Below are 26,349 nucleotides of genomic sequence, written 5' to 3'. Positions count from 1 at the left end.
TTACTCTCCCTCCGGCCTGTCTTGCATTAGGAGCCCCTTTGTTCTCCGCCCGTTACTAAGCAGACCTTTCCCCTTGCAGGAAAACAGCGCCCTGGGAGTTGAGTTTCCAAGCTGCTCCGACACCAGCGTTACAGAAACCTGCTATTAGAAATGAATCTCGAAATTGGGAGAGTATGTGGAAACGGTGATTCTGAGTAAGGGCTTTCTGGGGCCCCCTCTACTCTCAACTCAGGCGTCCCTCCACACACCCCAGAAGGTTTATGACGCACGTGAATCTCCCTGCTAAATCCGATTCGGGATGTTCACCCCGGTGTTATTTACGACACAGAGAAATCAGGGGACTGGTTAAACCAGACACATCACGCGCAGCTGCTAAAAATAAAGGGAAAATATTAGGTGACAAAAGTGGGTGTCCTAAACAGTGGTGGGCCTACAGGTTTAGTTTTTTTCCTTTGTGCTCTTAATTTCCATCCATAAAATCATGATATCCATGAGGAACACAGTCCAGTCATCTCAGGGGATGTCTCACTGCTGCCTTCTAAGGACTTTAGCCCCAGGTGTGGTTCCAGCTTCCTCAGCACCTCTGTTCTCCCCGAAGCCGTTTCCTGCAAGGGAAGTACAGGTCTTCCTCCAGTAATTTCAGCTCAGTTTCCCCTGAAGATACAGAAGACGCAGCTCCCGCATGTGTGTCACGAGGGCGTCTGTTCCTTTGCTGCGGGGGGTGCTTATTTCTGCCGAGTCACTTCTCTGGCGCAGCACCGGCCTCCTGGCCCCAGAGGAGCAAACGCTCCCCAGTCCCTGTGTCCATTCTGGGGTAGAAACGTCTTGGTTGGAAGACGGGCTGTACCCCTCGGGCAGTGGTTCTCAGTCGGGGCACACCAGGTTGCCTGGGAAGCGAACGTGCTGACCAAGTGAATGCGAACCTCTGGGCCAGACCCCGGAGCTCCAGAACTCCAGCCCCAGGGCAGACGCCAGCAGGTGTGACGGTGCCAGGACGTAGCAGGGCCCAGAAGCACAAGCACATCTGGTTTGAATGACAATAACCAATATTTATTGAGCACCTGCCGAGTGTTCTGTAATCCTCGTACCCACCCTGAGAGGGAGGTGCCAGCACTTTAAAAGTGGGGAAGAGGTTTGGAGTCTGACAAACTTGCCCAGGGCCACAGAGAGGATGTGGCAGAGCTGGAATTCAAGCCCAGCCAAAGGAGCACCTTTTACCCAGGCAGGAAATGGCTTGCCAAGCTTTCCCCACTCAGAGAACAGCAGAAAGGGGGTGTCTTCAGACAGCCTTGGGCCCTGGCAACCTCCTTCCCGTCCCCCAGGATCCAGGGAGGGGCGGCTCTGGCACAGGAGCTGCTGCCAGTTCTAAGCTGACAGCCACAGTAGTTCTAAGAACGCTTGGCCTCCCTCTTCCTCCAGAGGGGAGGACTGGGGGGCTTGGAACCCCACATGGAGGGTGATCTAGGTGCAGTTTAAGACGCCCTGGGGCTGCCTGAGGACCCCACCCCATCCTCAGGCGGAGGCTCTTGCCACGGGGAACGCTGGCAAGCGGGTGGGGAACGGGGTGCCCGGGCAGACCACCCTGGCCTAGAGCAGTGGGATGCGGGAGGCTTCCCAGAGGCGCCGGGCCAGCTGGCTGGCCTGCTGCACCAGCAGGTCGGTGGGGATGACCGACAGGTGCAGGGCCAGCAGCTCGTAGCACCTGACCGCCTCGGCCGGGCGGCTCTTGCTGTAGTAGCGCAGGAGCTTCCTGCGGAAGGAAGCGCAGGGCGGGGTTTAGAGTGAGGTCCCCGCACCGCTCCAGTGCCGGAGCCTCTCCCGCCCCTCGTAGGCAGACGTCCATCCCCTTGGTCGTATCACCGGCCCTGCCCACGGCCTCGACACCTTCTCCTCCTGAGCACGGTGGCGCCCCAGCTAAGAGGCGCCAGCAGGGACACTGGGGGCCCAGCACAGACGCGTGCCCATGCTGCCACGACTGCACCAGCAGGAAGTGGCGGGAACGCAGATGCGCCCTGCGCTCACTACCTCCCCCACCGGACACCAGGCCGCCGAGAAGGGCTCCCAACTGGGGTTTCTAGCTTCTTGGGTTGGGGTGTTCCTGAAGGAGGAGCCCACCCCAATACCCACGTCTAGTGCATGGCCCTTCCCAGCAGCTGCCCGAGCCAGGTCACCTGTAGTAGTCTCCTCCCAGCATGCCGATGGGCACCGAGTCATCGGAGAGGACAGGCACCTCGATTATCTGGAGCTTGTACCCCTGGGGAGGGAGGACAGGGAGGCAGTGGGTGTGGGCTTAGAACACGGCTCACGGTGGACACACTGGGTTCACAGCCGGCTTAGCTCTGCTCAGCGCTTGGCACTTGGGAAAACGCATGGACCAATTTTACCCTATTCCCTCACATGGGAAATGGGAATAACAATGATCTCGTTATAAACTGGAGATAACATATGTGAAGCCTCAAGTAGGAGCTCTTGCCACCACCAGTAAGTGCACTTGGAGCACCAACAAGCACGTGTTCGGGGGCACGTGGGCGTCACACGGGGCCTCTGGGGGCAAAGCATGATCAACAGGCCCAAGGCTCTGGTTTGAAGGAAACAGGATTCCCAGGGTAGGAGTGGTGCGGATGGGAATTCAGGTCCGCTGGGCCTGCCCTGTGTGCCAGGCACAAACGGGTGTTGTACACACATCTTGGGCACTTCTCGGGGCACAGAGGGAAGATGGGAGCCTGCACGTCGGGAGAGCTGAGCTCAGGCCCTGGCTTCATTTCTCACGACCTCGTGGCCCTGGCCATGGTGTGTCATCTCCAGAGCATCAATGTCTCCATCTGTAAAACGAGGTCAAAGATCCCTGCTCCAACTGCACACCACTGAGAGGTGCCAGTAACTACCCTGTGTGCTGGAAAGGGGGCTGGCGCTCTCGGTGGGCACAGAGGGTGCAGGCGGGAGCAGGGGACCAGGGGCGTGACGGGCAGAGGGAACACTCCTTAAAGAGCTGGGATGATGAGTAGAGGTGACAAGGGAGATGAAAACAAACAGAAACAGAAGGAAAGGAAGGGAGAGGAGAGAGAGAGAGAGAGAGAGAGAGGAAGAGGAGGGAGGGACAGGGGACCAGCCACACACAGTAAATCCCCATCACCTGTGCTTAAGCCGTAGCAACAGCGAGGTCTAGAGAAGGAGGAACAGGCCCGGAGGCAGAGACCCCAGCCACACTGTCAGCGTCACCTTGGGCAGCTGCTGCCCGCTGGCCTGTACAATGGGAATGACAGTGCGCCACGCTTATGTACGTGACCGTGACGACACTAAGGCACCGCTGCCAAAGCGTGCGACCTGAGCAGCCTGTCTCGCAGTGGGGCGTGCGTCCATCTGCCCACGAGCGCGCCTGGACGCTGCGCGAAAATAGCGTGAGCTTGTCCGACAGCCAGATGGAGGGATCACAGAGCAAAGATAAATGCCCCTGGAAAAGTGCGACCTCTGAGTTCTGGGTCCCAGCCTGCAGCGCTTACCTGCCGTTCTGTTCATCCCATGGGCAAGAGGAGAGGGAGAGACAGACTGAACACAACTCAGAAAAAAGGTATCCAAGAGTTACAGGGATGGAAAGTGTTTCCAGAACACCCTGCCCCAGGGACCGGGCCACACCCACCATGTCATTCTCGAACCACAGGAAGTAGGAGCAGTAGAAATCCCCCTCCTGGAACAGCAGCGTGGTGTAGCCCTTCTGCAGGTATCTGCGCGCCAGCCGGATCAGAGACCAGACCTGGGGAGAGGAGACAGTCGGCCTGAGCCGCCCCTCCTGCCTCTGGAAGGACGCAGAGTGCTGGCCAAATGGATCCTGGATGGTGGGAGTCCCTCCTTAGTGCCAGGGCGCTGCCTTGGCTCGGAGCAGAAGGCTTAGCAACGAATCATTATTGGATGCATGACTACCTCTCAGTCATGGTGGGGATAAAATACATGTAAAACCACTTTGTGTAACTTTACCATACACATAAGCCACAAGTTAGTAAACTGATCATTCGGTCCAGAAAATAGCCAGGGGCACTGTTCTTTAACACAGTAGGCGATCAAGGTGTGGCCCTCGGAAACCCCTCCTCTGTCTAGGGTCACTCACTCACCCAGTCCCCTCCAGGGCTGGGAACTGATGGCACAGGGCTCAGGCCAGGAAGGTGCTGGGGAGGCGTGCTCCACCGTGGAGCACCCTGAGCCAGGCACGGCCTCTGCTCCAGGGTGACGTCCAAACCAGGGCTCACCAAGATCGGATGGAAACACAGGACCCGAGGGACCACATGCCTGAGCTCTCCTCAGGGATGTTCTGCCTAATGTAAGGACTGTCACCAACGCTGCTGGTGCACTCCCCGAGGGAAGCCAGCAGGGACAGCCGCTCCCCCATCTCCCAGGGCTGGGAACAGGCGTGGTGAGCCTCTCACCAAAGCCTCAGTGGAAGGGATACGCCATCCACTCCAAACCTGATCTCAATGTAGTATCTACTTAAGTCTGCAAACAAATACATTGATTGGAAAGCAATTTGACTACATGCATCAATAACCTTAAAAACATTCCTCCCATCTGACTTAGTAATTCCATTTCTGGGAATCCATATTGAGGAAATAATCAGAGAAGAGAACACAGATGTATGCGTAAAAGGTGCGCACGGCAGAATTATTTATAACAGCGACAGCCGGGAAGCAATCTCATGTTCAAACACTGGGGAAATGGTTAAGTAAATTATGCTATATTCACATGATGGAGCTGCTAAAATCACGTTTATAAAGAATTAATGGTACGAGGAAGTGCATCTGGTATAATGAGAAGTGAAAATGTGGTAAACAATTGCATATACAGAGTGACCTCAACTACAACCAACTGCTCTGGAAAACAGCAAAAAGAAACATAGCAAGAGAACCCCAACTCCCTCTGGAGACAGGGATGGAGATGGTGACGATAATGGGACCAGTAAACGCTCAATGAATTGTAGTATCTGTAATTTGTGCCACATATTGCACTAAATATCTCACACGCATCACGTAATCTTTGCAGTAGTTCTGTGATGTGCAGTCTCATCATCTCCTTTTACAGATGAGGAAACTGAAGCTTTGACGAAGAAATGCCCAAGACCACACACTAGCAGGAGGCGAGGCTGGGCTTCCAGCACACGGCTCTGGCACCCATCTTGTTGTAACCATTAAAACACACTTTATTTGGACCAACTCCTCCGTATGTATATATAGTTTTTTAGACAGTAGTAGAGGCCTCCCCTTCCCCACCAAAAACACAAGCTTGCTACGAAGAGTCAGTTAAGTCAGGGGAATAAAAGAACTTGCAAAGAATGTTTCCTTAGCAGAAAACACCTAGTTTTAAATTTTGATGCCCAATTGATTTACCTTGCAGTTCTTTCCATTTAACTCAGCGAACACCTGTTGAACATTTATCTATGCCAGCACAGGCCACTTCCTCCTCTGCCCTGCTGCCCAGAGCGCTCTGCTGAGCCCAAGCACACGGGAACCAGCAGGAGAGGTGGCCCGACATCGCTGAGGCCCACCTGGCCCGTGCCCGGTCCCTGAGGCCAACAAGACAAGCTGCTGTTCCCGAGGCGTCTGCAGCGTGTCTGGCACACAGACGCTGACAAAATCCAGGAGGGGTTTGGGGCCATGAGAGACTCACAGGAGCCCAGGGGACCCAGGAGCTTGTCTTCTTGGGCAGGGTTCAGGCCTCAGGGCACTGAAGAGTGCCTGGGCCAAGTTACCTTGGTTTTGACGAAGGCAGCCAGCGGCCCCCTGCCCAACTCCGATGAAGTCTTTTCACTGCTGCTGAGGGAAGGAGCCACCATCTGCCCGGTCGTGCGGTCCACGTAGATGAAGTGCACCAAGCCTGGGAAGTCTTCCAGGTAGGTGAAGGTCTGAGTTAAGGTGCGTATGAAGCCAGGACCCGGGGGGCGGTGCTCCTCTGCCCTCCTATCGGCGTCCCGCTCTGCCCAGCAACGGTGTGGGGAGGGCCGGGCCTGCCCTTCCCCCCAGCCAAGCCCTCGAAATGCCCATGTCCCCAGGTCTCCGCTACCTCCCAACTCCCCAGCCTTGGGACGGTCTAAGATCCTTGACACTTGCACATTTAACATGGGCAGTTCTGGGTTCTACAGGACACAGTATGTTCATACTCCATCATTTCCATGAGGGAAGATTTTAAGTCAGACACACTGTGAGGCTGGAGTGTGAGCAGAGCCCACTGCTAACGAGTGAGCCTAGCTGAGCGCCAGCCCACCCACCGTACCGTGATCCTGTCAATCTCTATGCGTCCTCACAGGAGGCTGGAAGACTCCCACTCGAGGCAGACAGACACCCAGGGAAGTGCAGTGGCTGGTGGCTAAAGAGGCCCCGGGCGTGCCTGTCACCTGCCTGCTGAAGAGGAAAGTTTCTGGGGAGGGAGGCCTGACATTTCAGGTATTTTAATATAGGAAAAAAGTCTCTATATAAAGTCCCATGGAAAATCAGTATTAAATAAAACTAGTGTTCATAATTAAAGGGTGAAATAAGTTTTAGAGGTGGGTTTTTAACAGGGATATACATTTACTGCAGGCCTTCTCAGAGCCTTTCCACACCGCCGTGCACTGTGATGACCTAAGGAAGACCTGGCCCTCTCGCACCGACCAGGCCACAGGAACCCCAGCCTGTCCCCAGTGCCACTTTGCCAGCCGGGCAACACCGACATAAAGGCTCTTTGGGACAGCAGGAATTTCTGCAACTTCAGGTTGGAGTGTTCCTATAGACAAGGCACATGGGACACTAACTCCTGTCACGTTCCTTGAGAGAAAAGTGGCTGGGGTGGTGGAGTATTACCCTCCCGCCAGGGCCGGCCGTCCTTCCAGCCAGCAGGGAGGGCACAACGGGCCGAGAGGCTTGCAGGGCTGGCTTGGGCGCAGGCCCCAGGATATGACACCATGGTGATGTTCCTCCTGCTCTTCACCAACAGGAAGTCCTTCCAGTCCAGCAGCTTCTCCCTGCAGGCGGAGGCAGGGACGAACAAGCTGCTGGGAGCCGTGTGCCCCACGTCCAGTCCCACTGCTGGGATCGAGGGGGCCGCACGGCACTCACTGCATGAGCGTCTGGGCTTGGTCCTGCAGGTGCTGGGGCAGGTGCGGGCCTCCCCGGCCTGGGGCTGTGGTCAGGAAGCTCAGCCGGTAGATGGCGCAGAGCTGCCGCTTCACCTTCCCACACGCCTGGAGCAGCCTGGGCGCCAGGAGATGAGCCCATCACAGCGGAAGGGACCCAGGGCAGCCCCTTGCCTCTGTGTGGGCCACCCCACTCCTGCACCCAGGATAGACAGACAGATCTAGGGGAGCCCCCCTCGTCCCTGTCCCTGGGGCTCAGCACTTACTCCCGGGAGGATCCTGGCTCACTTTTGGAGAAGGCCTTGGTCTTAAACTCCAGCCAGGCGCTCTGTAAGGAAGACAGGCGGCAGGGCTGCTACCTGACCGTGCTCCCACAGGGCAGGGGCTGAGCTGCGTGGAGAACAGCCGCTGTAGGGGCCTGGGCCGGGTTCTAACAGGAAGGCTTGGAGGCCCTGCGGATGCTGCACGGCCTTCAGACTCCACAAAGAAGAGTGGACTGGGGCCTCCCTCACTTGCTCTGCCTCCTGCAATTCAGCTACCTTCAGACAACACGGCTCCAGTGAGTCCCGGCTCCTCAGACAGACCCAGGCACTGCCCGCTGCAGGAGTGGCCCGGCTGCCTCGGCCCAGTGGCTGCCGCCTCCCGCTGAAGCCCCACCCAGGCCCCGTGTGGCCTGTGTCTATGGCTTGCACACTGTCCCACATCCCCAGGGGGTGGGCTGGGGCTGTGTCCTGCGCTTTTCTGTGTTGCCCTCGGCGCCCAGGCGCCCTGGCCACACTGCAGGGGGATGCCCTGAGATGGGCCGATCACTGACCTGCACCGATTTGCTGACCCAGGCTCTGGCTCTACCATTTATGAGCCAAGTTATGACTTATCGAAGCCTCAGTTTCCCTATCTAAAAAATGGGAATTATAATTCATGCTCTGCCAAACACATGAAAAGGTTCTGAAACTTAAAGAGCAGCTAGGTTTCTGCTGCCATTTCATACCGAGGACCACAAGGGTCACAGAGCTGTGGCAGGGCAGGCACGGCACCCAGACCACTGGCCCCCCACCCGCTGTGGACTGGAGCTCTGCTGCCCGACCCCTCTCCCCCTCCCAGGCCGGGTGGACCAGGCTCTGGGTCTCACCTGAATCTCCTGTCCCCCACGATTCTTGACAAACTTGTCCATCCTCTGGCGCAGGTCTCCCATGAGGGGCTGGGACCGCAGAGCACCCCCGGCCTCCGGGCCCTCCTTCAGCTTCTTCTCCAGCAGGGAGAACCCATCCAGCAGCTGGTACAGGGCCAGCGCCAGGGGCGTGCTGGGGCTCTGGGGGAAACAAAGGCAGAGGGCGGTGAGTGGGGCCACCCTGGAGCTGCCCCGGCCAAGCGCACCAGGGCAGGGTGCGGGGCTCTCGTACCCGGGTCAGGAGCACCATGTTGATGCCCGGCCACAGGGGCAGGCAGTACATGGTGTGCGGCACCAGGGGGCAGTAGCTCTCCTTCACGCTGGCATCCAGAAAGATCCGTCTGGGGCCTGGAGGCGCAGGGGTGGGGGGAACCAGCGCTTGGAGGGTGTCCTCGGCTATCTGTGAGGAAGGAGAGCTGCGGTGGGGGTGGGCAGCAGGACAGAACCGTCCGGCCTCCTCCCCAGGCCGGACCCACCCACTGCTGTGGTAGACCACAAGGAATAAAAACTTTGAGCTCCAAGAAATTCCAGTTCCTAAGAATTTCCCACTCTGCCGGAACTGCCCTGGCAGCTCCGGTTCTGCTGTCTCTCTCTCTCTCTCAGCTTTCTGGGCCTTTCTGCCCGGAGTCAGGCCTGGAGGCCAACAGGGCAGTGGGGAGGGCCCAGGAGCTGGGTGGCGGCAAAGAGGAGACAGAGAGGGCAGGAAAGACACACGCAGGGGGAAGGGGGAAGAGGCTGCCTCCCCGCGCCTTCAGCTGGACGAAGGTATTCCAGCCGAATGTGTCTGTCATTCCTGCTGCCCTCAGAACATCCAGCCAGCCACCCAAATTGGGGAAACGGAGGCACAAAATGACTAAAGGAGGAAGACTCCAGTCTCAGGGAGGGATCTGAGTAAGAAAGCCTTTGGCAGGAAAAATTGGAGAATTAAGGAAATCATGAAAGATTCTAAGGCTGTCACTTCAGTGTTGTCTGTAACAGCAGTGTACTGGCTGTTCTGGGATTTGCTAAACAAATAACAACATGCATGAGATGGACTCTCGAACAACCGTTACCAACGATACTATTGAGGAGTGCTTAGTAAACAGGCAAATGCCTAAATAAAAAAGTATAATGAAGCACATTAGGATCCAAATTTGATAAAAGGAAAAATATACAAACACGCACAGAAATGCAACGTATGTGTACGTGCACATGTACAGAATCCTCGGAAAAAAGTCTAAAGGGAAACACCCAAAGTTGTTACTCTTACTTTGAGAATAGGATTGAGAGTAAATTTTTACTTCCTTTTCCACATTTTACTTCTGTATTTCCCAATTTTTCTACAATAAATATGTTGACATTCTTATTTTTAAAAAACATCAAACATTGTCTTGGCCTTTCACTCCTAAGCACGGTGGGGAGGGTGGGAGTTTTCAGGAGCTGAGGCCCTGTGCCTGGGGGAGGAGGAGGGCAGGGTGCCCCCATCACCCACCCTGGGCTTAGCTCTGCTGCAGGGACAGGCCCTGCACTGACAGCCCTGAGATGCGCAGGGCAAGGCTGGGGGCGAAACCCTCCGACCCGCTGGTGCCCCTCAGAGCCAGGAGAAACTCACCTGAGGTGTGTCAGTGGGTGGGGTGCCCCCCTCCAGCCAGATGGTGCTACCTGCGGGCCACAGGTCATGACGTCACAACGGAAGGTAAACAGCGGCCTGACAGTATGCGGGAGGTGCAGAGGTGGCCCTGTCCCATCAGCGGTGCCAGGTGGGCAGAGGCGCTGTGGTGTGGCTGGAGCAGCACCCCCTCTCACCCCCACCCCCAGGTGGCAGGCACAGGGCAAACCCTGCAGTCCCTGGGCTAAAGTGGCCTGGGCCTGGGGAGGGAAGGTTCCCCCAGAGCTCCTGAGGATGGATTTGGTAATGGGGGGGGCATTTCCTCAGCAGCCCTCCCTTGGCCCCTAAATCCCCCCTTGTTCCTGCCCTCTCTGTTCCTTCAGGCTTCCCCTCCCGAGGAGTCAGTTGCACACAGTCCACATCTCCCCATTCATTCGTTCAATCAGCAGACTTTTACTTAGCACCTACTACGTGCTGGGAATTGAGCTAGAGTTCCTTCCTAGCGTAGCTCACAAACCTACTGAGCCCACTACACACCTGAAATGCTACATGCTTGTAATGATACTGTTATCTCGTGTGCTTCATTGCCAATAACCCTCACTTGTAGTGTGTTCCTACGTTTCAAACACCCGATTTGCAAATGGATGAGTACAACCGAAGCCATTTGTAAGCTGTGAGTTCTGTGGATGGTAAAAAGCATTATTTACAGTTCTGAGGCATAAAAAACTACCACTGAGGGAAAGCGACTGGGAGGAGCATCCCGATGAGTGCGGGGAGGAGGTGGGGGAAGAGGAACATTGGTGATCAGCCACATGGGTGCTTCCCAGTGTGCCTCGGCTCGTGGAGGGCTCAGAGTCTGAAGATCGCTATGAACCTCACCCCGGAAAAACGTACGCGCACGTGTGGGTTGGCACACACTGTCAGGGGCCCCAGGCTCCCAGCCAGTCCAAGGACCTAAGTTAAGAACATCTAAGCCAGAGGTTTTCATTTCTGACTACACATGAAAATCACTTTGAGACCTTTAAAAATCCTGAAACCAGGCTCAGACCAATTAAGTCAGGATGTCTGGGTACCGGCCCCGCTTAGCAGTAGCTTTTAAAGATGCCCAGTTGAGTCCAATACGCGGCCAGAGGTGAGAAGCAGAGCTCCACCCTAAATCTGCACGTGGCAGTGGTTCTCGCCCGAGGGGCAGCAGACTCACCTGGGGACATCTGTGGTATTCGCACTTGGGCCCGGCCAGCTGGCGCTGCCCAGTGACCGCAATGTGCAGCCGGGGTGACAGCCACTGCTCTAAGGGGGCGCACAGCACATGCCTTCCCAAACTCAGTCCCCAAGGAGTCTCTCCGCCTGAGCCCTGGCCTTCGTTCTTCTGTCAGATGATGGGGACCCTGCAGCCCTGGGGCCACGTGTGGCCTCCAGATCCCCAAGTGCAGCCCTTCCACCGAGTCCACACGAATCCCTTTATTAACAGGATCTGGTCTGTACTATGTGGATGCAGTCAAAAGGGCGCACTCAAGGATCCAGAAGGCCGCAGGTTCCTCACCCCTCCGACCAGACCCTTCTTCCTTTTCTAAGAATTTCACAGATAAATGTGATGAACATGGTGCTCGTTCAGTGACTGCACAGTCTGGATTTGGCCTCATCTACTGCTCTAAGCAAGGCTATTTTTTTTTTGTTAATAACATTTTGAATATTTATAATTTGTTTTTATTGTTTAGCCACATTCTTTGGAAACACATGTATGGTATAAAGACTATTTATATTTTAAGAGGTATGTGAAATCAAATGATTATTACTTAATTATTAACTACAAAAAAGAAAGATGAGGCTGAGAATACACATAGAGAAGAATTTTAAAATGAAATCAGCTTGTCATAAAAAAATTTGGGGCTCATTTGAGTGGTCTCAGTAGTCCTAGAATTCGATCTGGAGCCCGCGGGAAGACAGAGGGAGGGGAGCTGCAGATAACACCCTGTGCTCCAGGAGTGAGGGACCCACTGGATCTGGAGACAGATTCCCCAGGGCCGCCTCTGCCTCCAGCCTCCTCCTCCCCCAAGGCCTCACCTGAGCTCCGCTCTCCGGGGGAAGGGGCCGGTGTGAAGTACTCCTCAGGCAGGGAGAAGCTGTCTGTCTGCTGGGGGGGAGAAAGCGCTCAGGCTGAGCCCTCCCAGCTGGCCTGAGGTGGCCCCAGGTAGAGGCAGACCCCCCTGCTCAGGCTGAGCCCTCCCAGCTGGCCTGAGCTGGCCCCAGGCAGAGGCAGACCCCCCTGCTCCAGGCAGGGCACAGCACTCACCGTCTCTGCCGAACTCCCCCTGGACGGGCCTGCGGAGTGAGGGCTCCGGGCCTGCTGCACCGGGATGTTCTGGCTGCTCCAGGGCCTCCGTGGGGAAGGCTGCGAGAGGGCCGGGGAGGGCTGGTCAGCCTGAGTGCCCCGGCTCCCCGCCCAGCCGCCCTCTGCCTCACAGCGTGGCACAGAGAAGCCCTGCACCCCCCACCCGGCTCCACCCGCAGCCTGGGTGCAAAGTCCTCAGACTCTCCCGGGACGCTTCAGTTCTAGGTGGTCTGTTTTTTCCCCAGAGACACTGAAATTCCAGAAATCCCAGCACATGGATATCCAAACCACCACTACCACCGATGACAGGTGACAACGATGGTGGTGGCCAACACCGAGTGTCCCCTATGCCCCAGGCACCGCTGGGCTCCACCTTCCCAACAGCACAGGCCACTGTTACCCAGTGAGGCTCACGGGGCAGGTGTGTGCCCAGCTCACACGGCTAAGAGGTAAAGCTGGGTTTCAAACCAGGACTGACCCCAACAATCTGTACTTTTAACCCGCTAGACCATGTGCATTCCAGAGTTCCCCTCACATTTGAAAGCAGCAGGAAAAAAATCATGCCGACCACACACCCAGGAAGAATTACGACTTAGAAAACACAGCGTCACCAGGGGAGCCCGCCCACCACTCCCCAGGCAGCTTTTCTGAGCCGTCGCCCTGACGGCCCCACTGCCTGGGGAGCCTCCGGAGACCTGAGCGTCCTCGTCGTCGTCGTCGTCGTCGTCGTCGTCCTCCGCCGTGCTCTCGCTGGGGTAGAGGTCCTGGACCAGGAGGACGAGGGCGAGCAGGTCCGCTGGGCGCAGGGAGCTGGCGCTGTGGCTGCAGACGGAGAAGGGCAGCCTCAGCACGTGCCCGCCCGGCAGGCGGCAGCAGACAGGGGCAGGCAGGTCAGGGGAGGCCAGCTCCTGCCCTCCAGGAGTTTGCAAATCTGCCAGCTTGGACTTAATCCTTTCTGGAGACAGGCACGGTATGAATAAAATTAATTAACTTATCAATTTTTAAGAGAAAACTTGGTTGGTTATAAAAGAAAAGAAAAAAATTTACCAATGGGAAAGCGCCAAGGACCAATACTAGTGTAAAAAGAAGTTCTAAACTGAGGCTCTAAGACAGTGTTCCAGGAAGAAATAATCCAGACAGGTGAGTGAGCTGAAAGGGGCTGAAGAACTGAATCTGGGAGGGCTTCCTGGGGGAGATGGGTCTCGGAGACTTTCCTGGCATGGGAGGTGGTGCTTTTCAGGTAGAGGGAGTAAGAAAGGAGAGGGTGGGAGCCAGGGGCCTCTGAGCCGCCACACACAGGGACTTCGGGCTCACCTGGAGTAGAAGGCCAGCAGCTTGGAGTGCACAAGCAGGAAGGCGTGCAGGGCCTCCTCGCCGCCCCGCTCAGGGCTGGTGTTGACGGCCTGGACGACGTGCCGCTCCAGCGCCTCGATGCACAGCTCACAGAGCTGGGGGTGAATCAGCCGCTCCAGCGCCTGGCCAGGGGCGGGCAGGAAGAGGAAGCCATGTCACCAGCCACCTTCCCCTGCTCTAGGCCCTGGGCTCGTGGGTACACTCACTGTCCACATTGACCTTATACTATGCAGCAGATACTTGGGAACAGGAAGACTGAGACCAGCTGTGTCCCCAGTTTCCTGGGGCTCACAGTCTGGTCGCTAGACTCTAGCGGACAGGCACACAATATGCAAGGAAACACAAAGTAGGTGCCAACTGTAACACGTGCTGAGTACAAAATATACAGCACTAAACTAGAGGAAAATGGCAGAGACCTACTTGGGTAGGGTGTCCAAAGAAATGTCCTTGAGGAAGTGACCTTTAGGTTAATATCTAAAGAACTCTGGACGGCCTGCCAGAGGGAGAGGGAGAGGGAGAACACTGTAAGGTGGGGACACAGCAGAAGCAAAGGCTCGGAGGTGGGGAGAGAGTTTGGAGCAAAGCTGTCCAACTGAAATGTAAGGCAAGCCCTATGTATAATTTAAATTTTTCTGGTAACCACATTAAAAAAGTAAAAAGAAACAGATGATATTAATTTTAATAATATATTTTATTTATCCAATATATCTAAAATATTATCAACATATAATACAAAAGTATTCTTTTTTTGGGCTAAATTATCCAAATCTGGTATATATTTCACATATATAGCATAACTCAGCCTCGACTAGCTTTAATTCAAATGTTCAACAGCCACAAGTAGCTAATGGCTACCATATTGGACAGATCTAAATGTAGAGTATTCCTGAAACTGAAAGAAGTCCCATGGGACCAGTGCCCAGTGAGGACAAGAGAGGCATGAGATGAGGACAGGGTGAGACAGGCAGCAACAGATCCTACAGGGGCTGGTAGGCTGGGAAGTAGTTTGGATTTTATCTTACCTACATTAGGTCACCTCTTATAAGAAGTCTTTCCTGATGCTCAGAAAGAGCTGACCACTCCATCTCTTGTGCCACCATGGCTTTTGATGAGAAACCTAACATGGCAGCCAGGATTCTTTACTATATTTTTTAGTATATATGATTTCTCCTCAAGGGCAGGGATCATGTATTCATTCATCTCTGTATTCACAGGGCCTGGCACACCTCTTAGCATATGATAGGTGCTATACACTTATTGGAAGAGTGAATGAGTGAAGGTGTGTGAATTAATGACTTCAGATCTATCTTCCAATTCACTAATTCTCTCTCTAGCTATGTTTCATTTGCAATTTATTACAATACATCCCTTCAGTTTTTCATTTTAACAATCATGTTTTCATTTCTAAAATATATACATGAAAGAATCACAAATCTGCCCAGTCATTTTTCAGTTTTTTGCAATTTGTTCCTTTTTGTGAGTCTACCTTTTATATTTCAGTTATTTTATATTCTGTACCTAATAATTCTAATATATAAAACTCCTTGGGATCTAAACCTGTTAGTGATTGGGTCCCCTAACTCTCACTCATTGTGGTTTATTTTCTTGTGTATCTAACCTTCTTTAATTGTGAGCTCATATTTGTTTGATCTCAATTTGTCCTCCAAAGCAGTGGTTTTCAAAGTGTGGTTCTTGGACCAGCAAAATCAACATCACCTGGGAATTTTTTAGAAATACAAATTCTAGAGCCCCCATCCCAAACCCACTAAATGAGAAATTCTGAGAGTGAAGCCCAGTAACTTGTATTTAACAGCCCTAAAGATGATTCTGACACATACTGGAGTACGAGAACCGCTGATCCAGAGAGAATCTGTGTTTGGCCCCACAGGGAGCCAGGGAGTGCTACTGACCAAAGCCACTTTAGCGCCTCAGGTCTGGGCTTCACCTAGAGCTACCGGTTCAGCTCCTCTATCTTGCCTCTGGCCTAGGGCTATTTTGTGGCTGTAGTGTTGGTACCATTTGCACTCAGGGCAATGTTGCCTTTAGTGCTGCTTTTTTCCCACTGCTTTCCACTCTAGTTTCAGCTCAGTCTCATTTTTGTGGGAGGTGGGAAGGGGCTATCTTCAGAGATTTCCATAATTTACAGTGAACCCCAAAACATTTAAAAGTCTGCGTTACCCAGGATCTAGCTGCTTTTCTATTGGAAGACCTGTCAAAGTACCCCACTCACCATGTGGCCAGAAAAAATAACTCCCCGAATACATGAGTTTTAAGGTCGGCTTGTGTCTTCACTTGTTAGTAGCAAAATATGGTCTTAAAGCCAGATGCCCCCTCGGACCCGACACCTCTGAGCCCTGACGATTCCCACACCCGGTAAGTCACCTCCACAGCGAAACACTGCTCCTGCTCCCGCAGGCGGCCGTAGGTCCGTAGCAGACTCTGGAAGCGCTGCCACACCTGGACACGCTGCTCCAGGTCCGCGGGCCGCAGCCTGGGGGCAGAGCCAGAGAGAGCAGGAGAGACCGTGAGAAAGCTGGTCTCCCCAGCCCCAGCTTAGCATCGGAGCTGGGAGAGCTCATGTGTCGTGACCCCATAACTGGGACAGCCACATAGCACAGAGGAGGCCGTGTTTCTGGCTGAGCCCTAGCTGTGCGGGGGTGGTGAGCACGGAGCCAAGGGGCAGGCACCTGAGCAAATCGCCTCACACACAGACCTGTCACACAAAGCCAGCTGGAGGGAGAGCCAGGGTGGTGCCTGAGTTTTCTACGCCTCTCACATCCCCTACAGGTGACTGAAGGCAGAAAGCTCTAGTCTATCAGCAGAGCCACACCCAGGGCCACAACCAGCTCAAACGCTGACGGGACCCGCACTGGGCATCCCAATGAAACTGTGACCTACCTGGGCTAAAATGACTCAGGAAATGTTTGCTAACTTGACAAGTGCCTCCGTACAGGTACTTGCTCATGTCACCACAAAACTCAAAAGACCCAGAGTTCCACACTTTGCTACTTCCCATCCATGTGGGAGAATTGGGGGGTGATCCCACCCTCACTTCTAGGCCTGCATTGCAACCACGTTTCTTTTCTGGGGTCCCTCCTGCCACTCTCTTTCCCTGACTTCTTTACTGTGGGCGTAGAGACAGGTTCGGGGTCTGTCCCCTCAGAAAACGTTCACATGATTATATGAGCATGCACAGGCTCATGCTGTTCTGGAGCGAGAGTCTAAAGCTTCTCTGAGAAGCCACCGAAGACTAGGTCAGACCAGGTGCGTAGGGACAGGCGACTGGTGTTAGGGGAACGGGAGGGGCACTGGACTGAGAATCCTGAGCTCTGATCTCCAGGCTGGGTGCCGCCACCAACCAGCTGGGTGGCCCTGGGCAAGCTACTTAAATTCTCTGTCCTCAGATCCCCATATGTAAAATGAAAGGGTTGGATAAGATGGTCCCTTTGAGCTCTGCTTCTCTGACTCAGAGACCCAGCCGGGGCAGAGTGTGGAATGGCAGCTTCACAGAGGCCGGGCACCTGCTGCCCGGCCCAGCGAGGGTGCTCAGCAAAGGACACGGTGGGGACAGGGGACAGGCTTTGAGCACTCACTCCTTTCGGATGAGCTGGCTGTCCACAGTCACCAGCCCGAAGTGCACCTCGAACAGGTACTTGAGCACACACAGCTTCCGCCGAAGGTCCCCCTCAGTCTCTGTGCGGTCTCCGTTGATGGCGATGAACAGGCACTCGCCAAACTGTAGGCACAGCGGGGCCAATGTCAGCCAGCCCCGGGCCCTCCCTTCACCTGCCCTGATCTCTGTGGACAGGGAGGGGAGGATCGGGTCCCAAGGGACCTGGATAAGAGCAGCTTCTGCCTTCTAAAGGAGTCTCAAGTCCAAGATGGGGAGAGGCTCTGGACTCCCCACAGAGTGAAGAGGGCTGCACTCACCAGGTGAAGGACACACAGGTGGCTGTCATTTTCCGTTGAGAAGCAGGTGTATGTGTCTGAGAGCTTCTCCAGCATCGTCATGGAGGAGATAATGACCGGGGCAAGAAGGGTGCTGAGCTGGTCCTCCAGGGCGGGGAGCTGCAAGAGGGGAGAAAAGGACACTGCTTAGCGTGGGCCAGATACCGGGGACAAGACCCAAGCCTGGACATCAAGGGCTCCACAGGGCCAGAGCCACCAGGGAGGTTTTCGCTGTCCTACTAGGGAGGCGGACCAAAAGACACTGTGGGTGGTGGTTAGGAAGGCTGGGAAGGGTGACCAGCTAACCGTCCTGCTCAGGCTCAGAATCGAGAGGGAAACACTAGGAACGAGGCTGCAGCACAAAAGGGGAATGTGCGGAGCACGGGACGGAGAAGGAAGTTTGCTACAGCTCCATACTGTTTGTTCCAGTAAGTCTACTTTGGAGAATTTATCCCACAGAAAATGACCAGAGATAGGGACAAAGACACATGCACAAAGATGTTCACTACAGCACAGTTTACTGTAAACCAGAAAAAAACATTCATGTCTAGTCAAGGAAGCAGCTACATAAATTTCAGTACATCTAGATGATGGAAGAGTCCAAAGCCACTCAAAATATTAGAGTGTTTCAATGACATGGAAAATTCCTCTGATACAATGTTGCAGTAAAAAAAAAAAAAGATATGAACACTCTGTATTTAAAAATGCATGGAAAAAAACAATGTGTTGAAAAACACTAAGAAAGTAAATACTGTTAAAGTCATTACTTTTGGACAGAGGGATCATGAGTGATTTTTTTCCTCTACTTTTTACGTTTCTATACTGTTCCTATTTTCCACAACACGTGTGCATTTACTCTGATAAGCTCTTCCCCATCCATTCTCTCCACCCTGCAAAAGAAGGAACAAAACACATAGACAAAAACCAAAAGGAACTGCATAGATGTGTTGAAAATCTGTGAATAAAAACGGGATAAAGCCAGTGGAATGGTAACAACTCAAATTCTTCACAGTGGAATAAAAAGAAAGGAAGAAAACAGCAGACCTTCCATGAGCGGCTTTCAGAAGACGAGAATGAAATATGGAGAAGGCGGAGCCTGAACTTGGAGCTGGGGAAATCTACAAGGAGCTCAGTAAGACCTTGCCTTGAAAAGAAAAACAGGCAACTGGCCAGCAGTAATGTGTGGCATTTAAAAGATGAGTGGGACATGGCAGTATTTTCCTGCCAACATCCAGGAGCTGAGGACTGTGCCCGGCTCCTGCAGTCTGCCAGGCAAGCTTCCACGGTGGGTCCTTCTCATCCTCTGGTCCCAGCTCAGATGGCTCCTTTGCTGACCACCCTCAGACCACCCCACCCAGCCACCCCCGACCAATACCCTGTGTAACTTCTTCAGACCATTTGTCCCTACTGAACTCATGGTATTACCTTGCCATCTGGTTCACTGAACAGCATCCCTCTTTAGACTCTAAGTTCCATGAAAGCAGAAATCGTGTTGCTAAGTTCATAGCTTTATCCCCAGAGGCCGGCACATAGTAGGTTCTCAATTAAAATTTGCAGAAGGAATACCCCCCTGAGGCAAGAATAAATGTTTGCTGAATTATTCACATATCATTATTTTCTTGAACTGTCATGAACAAATTATATTAATAGAAAAGTCACTTAAAAATCTAGATTGTCTCTGGGAGGCCGAGGCGGGTGGATCACTCGAAGTCAGGAGTTCGAGACCAACCTGAGCAAGAGTGAGACCCCGTCTCTACTAAAAATAGAAACAAATTATCTGGCCAACTAAAAAAAAAAATATATATATATATATATATATATATATATAGAAAAAAAAAATTAGCTGGGCATGGTGGCGCATGCCTGTAGTCCCAGCTACTCGGGAGGCTGAGGCAGTAGGATCGCTAAAGCCCAGGAGTTTGAGGTTGCTGTGAGCTAGGCTGATGCCACGGCACTCACTCTAGCCTGGGCAACAGAGCGAGACTGTGTCTCAAAAAAAAAAAAAATTCTAGATTGTGTATAGCAACTCATCTTAAAAGCAGCGCAGTCATGTGCCGCATAACATCATTTTGGTCAATGATGGATCATATATACAAAGGTGGTTTCATAAGATTATAATACCATATTTTTATTGTAATTTTTCTATGTTGAGATATCTTTAGATATCCACACACCACTGTGTTAAAACTGCCTACAGCATTCACTACAGTAACATGCTGTACAGGTTTATAGCCTGGGAGTAACAGGCTGTACCATATAGCCTAGGTACGTAAGAGGCTATACCATCTAACTTTGTGTCAAGTGCATTCTATGACAGTCACACAATGACAAAATTGCTTAACAATGTATTTCTCCTAACATATCCCCACCATTAAGTAAGACTTGATTGTAGCTTTTTCTGCAGATATATAACTTTTTTTTTTTGGTGAGGAGAGATGAAAATTTTTGGTGTATGTAGAGTGTAAGGGGGCATTCTCATATATTACTTGGTGGAATTATAAAGTGGTACAATATCTTTGAATGACTTTTGACTCAGTATTTCCATTTTTAGGAATTTATCCTAAGGAAATAATCAGATAAAGGATAAAATTCAAGCACAAATGTTCCTTACAGCAATAGTGACAGCAAACTGGAGCAGTACCTGTGTTCAGTATTAGGAATATGGTTAAGTAAATGATACCTTTACTCACATACTAGAATATAATGCTTCTCTTAAGAATTACGCTTCTGAGAATATTTAACAAAATGGAAGAAAGATCTTGATATAATGGCAAGTGAAAAAAACAGGAACTAAAATTGTAAATGTGGTATGATCCCAACTATATAGAAAAGATAAAGACCCCAAGAAAGTATATCAAAAATCTAATAAGCTCCGGGTAGTAGAAGTACAGGTCATTTAAAAACTCTTTCTTTATATTTCTAAATTGCCTACAATTAACTTACATTATTATATTTATATGATCAGGAATAAAAAGGTGTTGCACCTAAAAAATAAAACTGTAGAGAATTTTTTCCTTTTTTGGCCCTGGCCCTGCACAGCGCACCCCCACATGGCCCCGTCCTGCCCCTGCCTACGGCCCTGGTGCCGCAATACTCCCCAGCCCCGCACAACCTGTGCAGCTCTACCTGGCCACCCTGGAGCCCAGTTAGCTCAAGGATGACAGAGGGGCATCTGTGGGTGTCCCCAGTATGCACCCAGTAGGTGACAGAAATGTCTATGACCGGTCCACCTTTGCAAAGGCTGCTTCTAAAATAAAGAGTAACCAACCTTGCCATGTGCTCCCTCCGTGCCAGGCCCTCTCCTGAGGGCTCTGCACACGCACCTCCAAAGACTTCTTCCCTTCACACTAGACATTCAGGAACTGAAAAGTCAAGAGTTTGTTTCTTTACCAGGTTTTTAATAAAGAGGAAGAGAACGCCTGCCAGATGGTTTGCTTCTTAAACTGACCTAGTTGAAACAGTAGAAATACCTAAAACTGAAATACCTAAAAATTCTTAATTTAAAAATTATATGTATTGGCTGGTAAAAAAATAAAAGAGCCTAACACACAGTCCTGTTTTTAGCCTAAATAAAACCACCTGTATGTCTATAATCTCTGGTTTCTTGTCTTCTCCTAAAGATTGTGACAAGAACATTGGGATGCTGATGGTGGAATAACCTGCCGAAGTGGATCAGGCATCGGTCAGATGACCTGGCCCGTTACAGCAGGAAGGGCCAGAGAGGTAACTGATCTATGCTGCTGCAGAAATGCAAAATTCTCTCTACTACATCCCCGATAAAAATTTTTTTAACCTAGAATTAATCTGGAAAAATTTTCAAAATAAATTACCCCTTTAGAATGTAGAGTGGAAATCATATAAGTGAAAATGACAAGTATTTCTGAGTTGTACCATTAAAGCGTTAAATTGGACGTCCATATGCAAAAAAAAAGCCTTAATCCATACCTCCACCATATACAAAAATTCGAAGATCATTAGACCTAACATAAAACCTAAAACTATAAAATTTCCAAAATAAAATATAGGAAAAATGCTGTAATTTTGGGTTGGGCAAAGATTCCTTAGCTATGACACTAAAAGCATGATCCATAAAAACAAAATGGATAAATTGGAGTTATCAAAAATTAAAAACTCCTGCTCTTTGAAAGACACTATTAAGAGAATATAAAGAAAAGCCAAAACTGGGAGAAAATATTTGCAAAACATATATCTAATAAAAGACTTGAATCCAAAACATATTTGAAGCTCTCAAAACTCAATAAGAATAGTAAGAAGAAACAATCAACCCAAATTAAAAAAAGTCAAAAGATTTGGCACATAAACACACACAAAGGTGCTCAAAATCATTAGTCATTAATAAAATAAAAATTAAAACACGATGAGATTCTAGCAGACATCCATTAGAATGTCCAAAATTACAAAGACTCTATTAGCAAGGCTATGGAGGAACTGTAACTCTCAAACACTATGGGTGGAATGGAAAATGACACAACCACTACGGAAATGTCTGGCAGATTCTTAAGAAGTTAAACACACACCTACGTGATCCAGCCATTCCCCCCTACGTATCTGTCCATGAGAAATGAAAGCATGTGTCCATACATAGACTTGTACATGCATGTTCACAGCTGCTTTATTTGTAATAGTCAAAAACTGGAAACAACAGAGATGTCCATCAACAGCAAAATGAATAAATCATGGCATATTGATACAAGAGATCACTACTCAGCAATGTACTACGGATACGTGCTACAACATGGATGAATCACACAGTACCTATGCTGAAAGAAGCCAAACCACAACCCAAACCAAACTAAACCCAAGTACATACTGTATGAGTCCATTTATATAAAAGTCTGTAACATACAAACTAAGCTATCATGACGGAAAGCAGATCCGTGGTTGCTACAGGGTGGGGGTGGCCAAGGAGGGATTTTATCTGTGGTGTGGTAGATGTGCTCACTGTATTGATCGTGATGGAATCAGGTATACATACATATCAAAGCATATCATATCGTGCACTTTACATACGTGCAGTTTATGGTGTGTCAATTATACCTGAATACAGCTGCTTAAAACATTAATGTGAAGCGTATGTTAAACTTTTTAGGTAGAGAAACCAATGACACTAAGTTTCTCTGCTGTGTGATTAAAATTCAACTCCTCTTCCCCTCATTTAGCCCAGTGAGCCCTGGTGGGGAAGGGTGGGATGGGGGTCCCTGCACTCAGAGGCCGACCTTTCAAGATGCGAGTCTAGGTGTGAAGGACGTTGGACTGTGCACACTGCCCTGCGGATTCCTCAGGCTGGCCCAGGAGGGTGAACACAGTTCTCTTGCCTCCTTGCCTTTGGGAGTTTTGTGCTGTTCCCTCCCATCCACCCTCCTGGGACTGCCCACCCCACACTCACCTCTTCCTCCTCATTCTCTGATTGCCCAAACTTCAGCCGGAGACTCTCTTCAAACTCCTTGTCTGTCCAGTAGAAGAGGACCTCCGCACCCTCAGTGGTCACCAACACACACTTCATCTGCCAGGGAGAAGCAAGTCAAGGTGACCCCAGACCCCTTGTCCAGGAGCTCAGCCTGAGTAATGAAAAGGATCCCAACTCCAGCAAGCATTCATGGGCCCCTCTGCACACCAGGCTCCACCACAAGCGCTTCCCAGTGTTACTGTGACACCCTCACAACTTGATGAAGCAGGGCTCTTTGGTTACCCCCATTTTACAGGGCAGGACACAGGCACAGCTGGAAGTGGCAGAGCTGGGATCTGAACCCAGACCTGTCTGGTGCCAAGGCCAGGGCTCTGTCTGCTGTTATCTGGCCCCTCTCACCATAGCATCAGACCCACCATGGGGCCTACTGGAACCAAACCGGATAGGGAAGGGACCCAGTTCTTAGTCTGAACACAGAACCATCTGTGAGGGGAACCTGGTCTGGAATGGAGGGCAGCCCTGAGATCTTTCCCTTAACTAAAAAACTGCTCAAGAAGATGGGCCTCAAAGTCCATGAGGAATTTATGTCAGCATTACAGAAATTCCATTCAAAAGCTCCCCCTGCTCTTGGCAGAAACAAGCTTCCTAAGGACCCTGTCCACGGTTCCTTCTCACACCTGTTTAGCTGCCACTTCTTTGGTCACATCCATCAGTGACTTTAACCCTTCCCAACCTCCTTCCCCACCACCTGCTCAAGCACCCTCTGTGCTTGGTTGTACGAGCAATGCATTTTACTATTCACCCACTGGCAGATTCTCAGTACAGAGCTTCCCACACTGTGCCTTGGTGCCCTGGGTTGCGGCAAGACATACATCCTCTAAAACCCTTGGGGTCCCACCAAGTCTGGCGAGGCCAGAGCTCCAGGTGGCAGCTTGCAGCTGGGAGGCCTCAGGCAGGGGCTTTAAACCCTCTCGTGTGCCTCAGTGTGCAACGCAGACGTGACCATGTTGTATGTGCTTGATATGACGATGATTGGGAAACTCTGCTCTAACTCTTCCACGAGTGGCTGTCTGGCTTCCTCGGAAGGATCACAGCATCTCCGGTCTTGTGCTCTCTCATCTTCAGGATCCCCGTGTCCGGCTTAGTGGTGCTCAGTGAACTCTTCCCAAACGCTAACTCAGAGCACCTGGCCCCAAAGTGTTCCCAGGTGAATGTGGGGCGATCTAGCAGTACAGGGAACAAGGAATGCAGCCTATTCCCACGGGGTTGCTGAGCACTAAGGCAGAAAAAGAAAAGAGGCACAGATGTGGAGAAAAGGCTGCTCTGGGACTCCCGGCAGAGTGTGACCAAGTCGAGGGTTTGCGGGGTCAGCCTGATGGGAAGGAAGTGAGTGGGCTGGGGACAGGCTGGCTGGAGACGGGAGAGGTCAAGGTCGTGGAGGCCAGTCATCTTGGTGTGAGGAAATGAGTGCTTGCTCCCTGGTGGGGCTGGGAGAGTGGAGAGGAAGGGGCCAATTCAAGAGCTGCAGCTAAGTGACCTAGCAGGCCTTGGTGACCGCCTCGATGCAAGGGAGGAAGGAGAGACCCGGCACCAGCATGAGGGAGACACCAGGATGCAGAGCTGGGCATGCCGTAGGGAAGAGAGTCAGCAGAGCCCAGGGTGCTCAGCCCACTGCCCACCTCACTCTGCTGCCTCACACAGCCCCGGGGCAGGTGCTGCCTGCCTCCCTGTCTGCCCCAGGTGGGGCAAGATCATCTACCTCGGCACGGAGCACGGCAGAGCCTCTAGACAGCCAGAGGTTCAGGAAGGGCTGCAGCAGACAGACTTGGTGACCAGCTCAGGGGAGAGCAACGCAGCATCCTCAGTCCTGCAAATGCTTAAAACAGAAAGAGCGTGAGGGCAAGCAGAGACACTCTAGTCTCGACTGCTGCACAAGCTGGAGAAGGGCTGCATGGTCCCAGGTCTCTCCAGGCCCTGAGGCAGTCTGCTGAGAACATACCCCAGCTCCTGCCCCTCACCTCCCATCATGGAGAACAAGAAGAACCGGGCCAGCACTGCCCTCTCTTTCTCTGTGGGTTACTCAGAGCTCCTCAGCAGTTCCAGGGAGCCTGCACTGGGTGACTGATGGGAGACAGCATGGCACATCCCAGGCCTGGGGGGAAGCAGTCCCAGTCCCAGTGAAGAGAGAAGGCATCCTGGATGGCTGTGGCCAATCGCAGTAAACCCTAGCAGAAAAGGCAGTGGGACCAGGTTCTATAACAGTTTTGGCTTTGCCAAGTCACTTACACCTCCCTAAGCCTAAATCTCCTGGTGTGAAATGGAGCAACATCTGCTGTCTCCACCTCACTGCAGGATTAGAGGAAGTCACCGGAGTGACCTCAGTGAGCTGACCTTAGTGAGCTCTGCCATCTGTGGGGGTCTTTATTCTTATTTTCCAGCTTCCCTTCTTCAAATAACAGGGTAGGCAAAGCTGGTTCCAGAATCATTCATATTCTGACAAACGGTAGGAACCATAGAAAACTTAATCAGGAAATCAAACACTGTAAATAAATAAGGAGCAAGTGACTCCTAGGCACAGATGAAGGGCTGTTGGGGGTTCAGCATCTTCTGCAACCTAACTCTGAAACCAACTCCACCACCTGCACGATTGACCTTAATGCCAAGTTTCCCCAAACATGGGGGTGCTTTCAGTGGACAGTAGGTTCTGGTTTTCTTTCTTTCTTTTTTAACCAAAGTCTGTTGGAGAGAGAACCCAGCGGTGTCATTTTGGGATTTCTGTGTTCTCCTTGCTGTCCTGCCCTAGAGAGGGAACTCAGAGGGAACTTACAGGCAAAGGGAGCCCCAGACGGCGCTGGGCCAACCTGAGGGAAAACCCCCAGCGCTCACTGTCACCATCTGGACCCCGGGCTCTCCCCCGCTCCCCGGCGAACTGCCCCCTCGGCCTCAGGCCCCGCCCCACAACGACAGGCGACCCGGGGGGCTGGGGGCCTCGCTGAGCCGGGGGCGCAGTCCGCCGCCGCGGGGCGCCCACCCAAGGGCAGGCTTCCTGTTTGCCCAGCACGCCGCAGTTTCTGTCCACTTTCACCCCCAAATGTCCACCTCTTCCCCACTCCCGAACCTCATGGCGACCTTGGGAAAGAGGCTTCACTTGTGACACCGCCCCACTTCATGGCTGGAGAAACTTTGGCTCGGAGAGGTGAAGCGACCCGCCCGCCCGCGGTGGCTAGGGGCCCGCTCCTGGGGACCCCTACGGCCCCTGCCCCACTTCTGGGAGGGCTGCGGGGGGGGTACTCCGAGGTAGCCCGCCGCCCACGGAGGGGACAGCCAAGGGCTGCGCTCCACGGCGCGGGAGGCCCACCTACCAGCTCGCGGACCGCACGCCACCCGCAGGCCCGGAGCCCGGCGCGCTTCCGGGAACGGCCCCGTGACCGGCCCACGT

The 26,349-nt window shown here is 52.2% G+C and overlaps 1 protein-coding gene across 14 annotated transcripts; it reads right to left on the bottom strand.

The window, feature by feature from the left end:
- Positions 1–384: 384 nt before the first annotated feature.
- HPS1 (HPS1 biogenesis of lysosomal organelles complex 3 subunit 1) lies at positions 385–26,349 on the bottom strand. Of its 14 annotated transcripts, none has more exons than XM_045568675.1 (20): positions 26,273–26,336; positions 24,670–24,786; positions 22,890–23,006; positions 17,465–17,602; positions 17,128–17,270; positions 15,917–16,025; positions 13,496–13,656; positions 12,877–13,003; positions 12,143–12,241; positions 11,914–11,983; positions 9,853–9,902; positions 8,494–8,661; positions 8,223–8,402; positions 7,360–7,421; positions 7,077–7,211; positions 6,917–7,009; positions 5,735–5,879; positions 3,638–3,751; positions 2,172–2,254; positions 385–1,024 (listed from the first exon to the last, which is right to left on the bottom strand). In XM_045568675.1, exons 3-20 carry the CDS (start codon positions 23,004–23,006, stop codon positions 865–867), a joined length of 2,154 nt encoding a protein of 717 aa, XP_045424631.1. In that variant the 5' UTR covers positions 24,670–24,786; positions 26,273–26,336; the 3' UTR covers positions 385–864. The 14 variants fall into 14 exon arrangements, 13 of the variants coding, with proteins under 13 accessions (XP_045424631.1, XP_045424628.1, XP_045424633.1 ...); XM_045568672.1 differs by lacking the exon at positions 385–1,024 and adding an exon at positions 1,029–1,750 and having other exon boundaries at positions 26,273–26,349; XM_045568677.1 differs by lacking the exon at positions 385–1,024 and adding an exon at positions 1,029–1,750 and having other exon boundaries at positions 6,917–6,982.

Source organism: Lemur catta, chromosome 14 (genome assembly GCF_020740605.2).
Source record: "Lemur catta isolate mLemCat1 chromosome 14, mLemCat1.pri, whole genome shotgun sequence".
Taxonomy (NCBI): Eukaryota; Metazoa; Chordata; class Mammalia; order Primates; family Lemuridae; genus Lemur; species Lemur catta.
This window is presented reverse-complemented; position numbering and strand designations above follow the sequence as displayed.

What these genes read in the sequence shown, in the direction of transcription:
- HPS1 (XM_045568672.1), bottom strand. Translation starts at nt 23,006, where the DNA reads ATGAAGTGTGTGTTGGTGACCACTGAGGGTGCGGAGGTCCTCTTCTAC. An exon ending in ACGACGACGAGGACGCTCAG is followed by an intron (nt 12,242 to 12,876) that starts GTCTCCGGAGGC and finishes GCCCTCTCGCAG; the next exon opens with CCTTCCCCACGGAGGCCCTG. An exon ending in AGGAACATCACCATGGTGTC is followed by an intron (nt 5,880 to 6,916) that starts ATATCCTGGGGC and finishes TCAGACCTTCAC; the next exon opens with CTACCTGGAAGACTTCCCAG.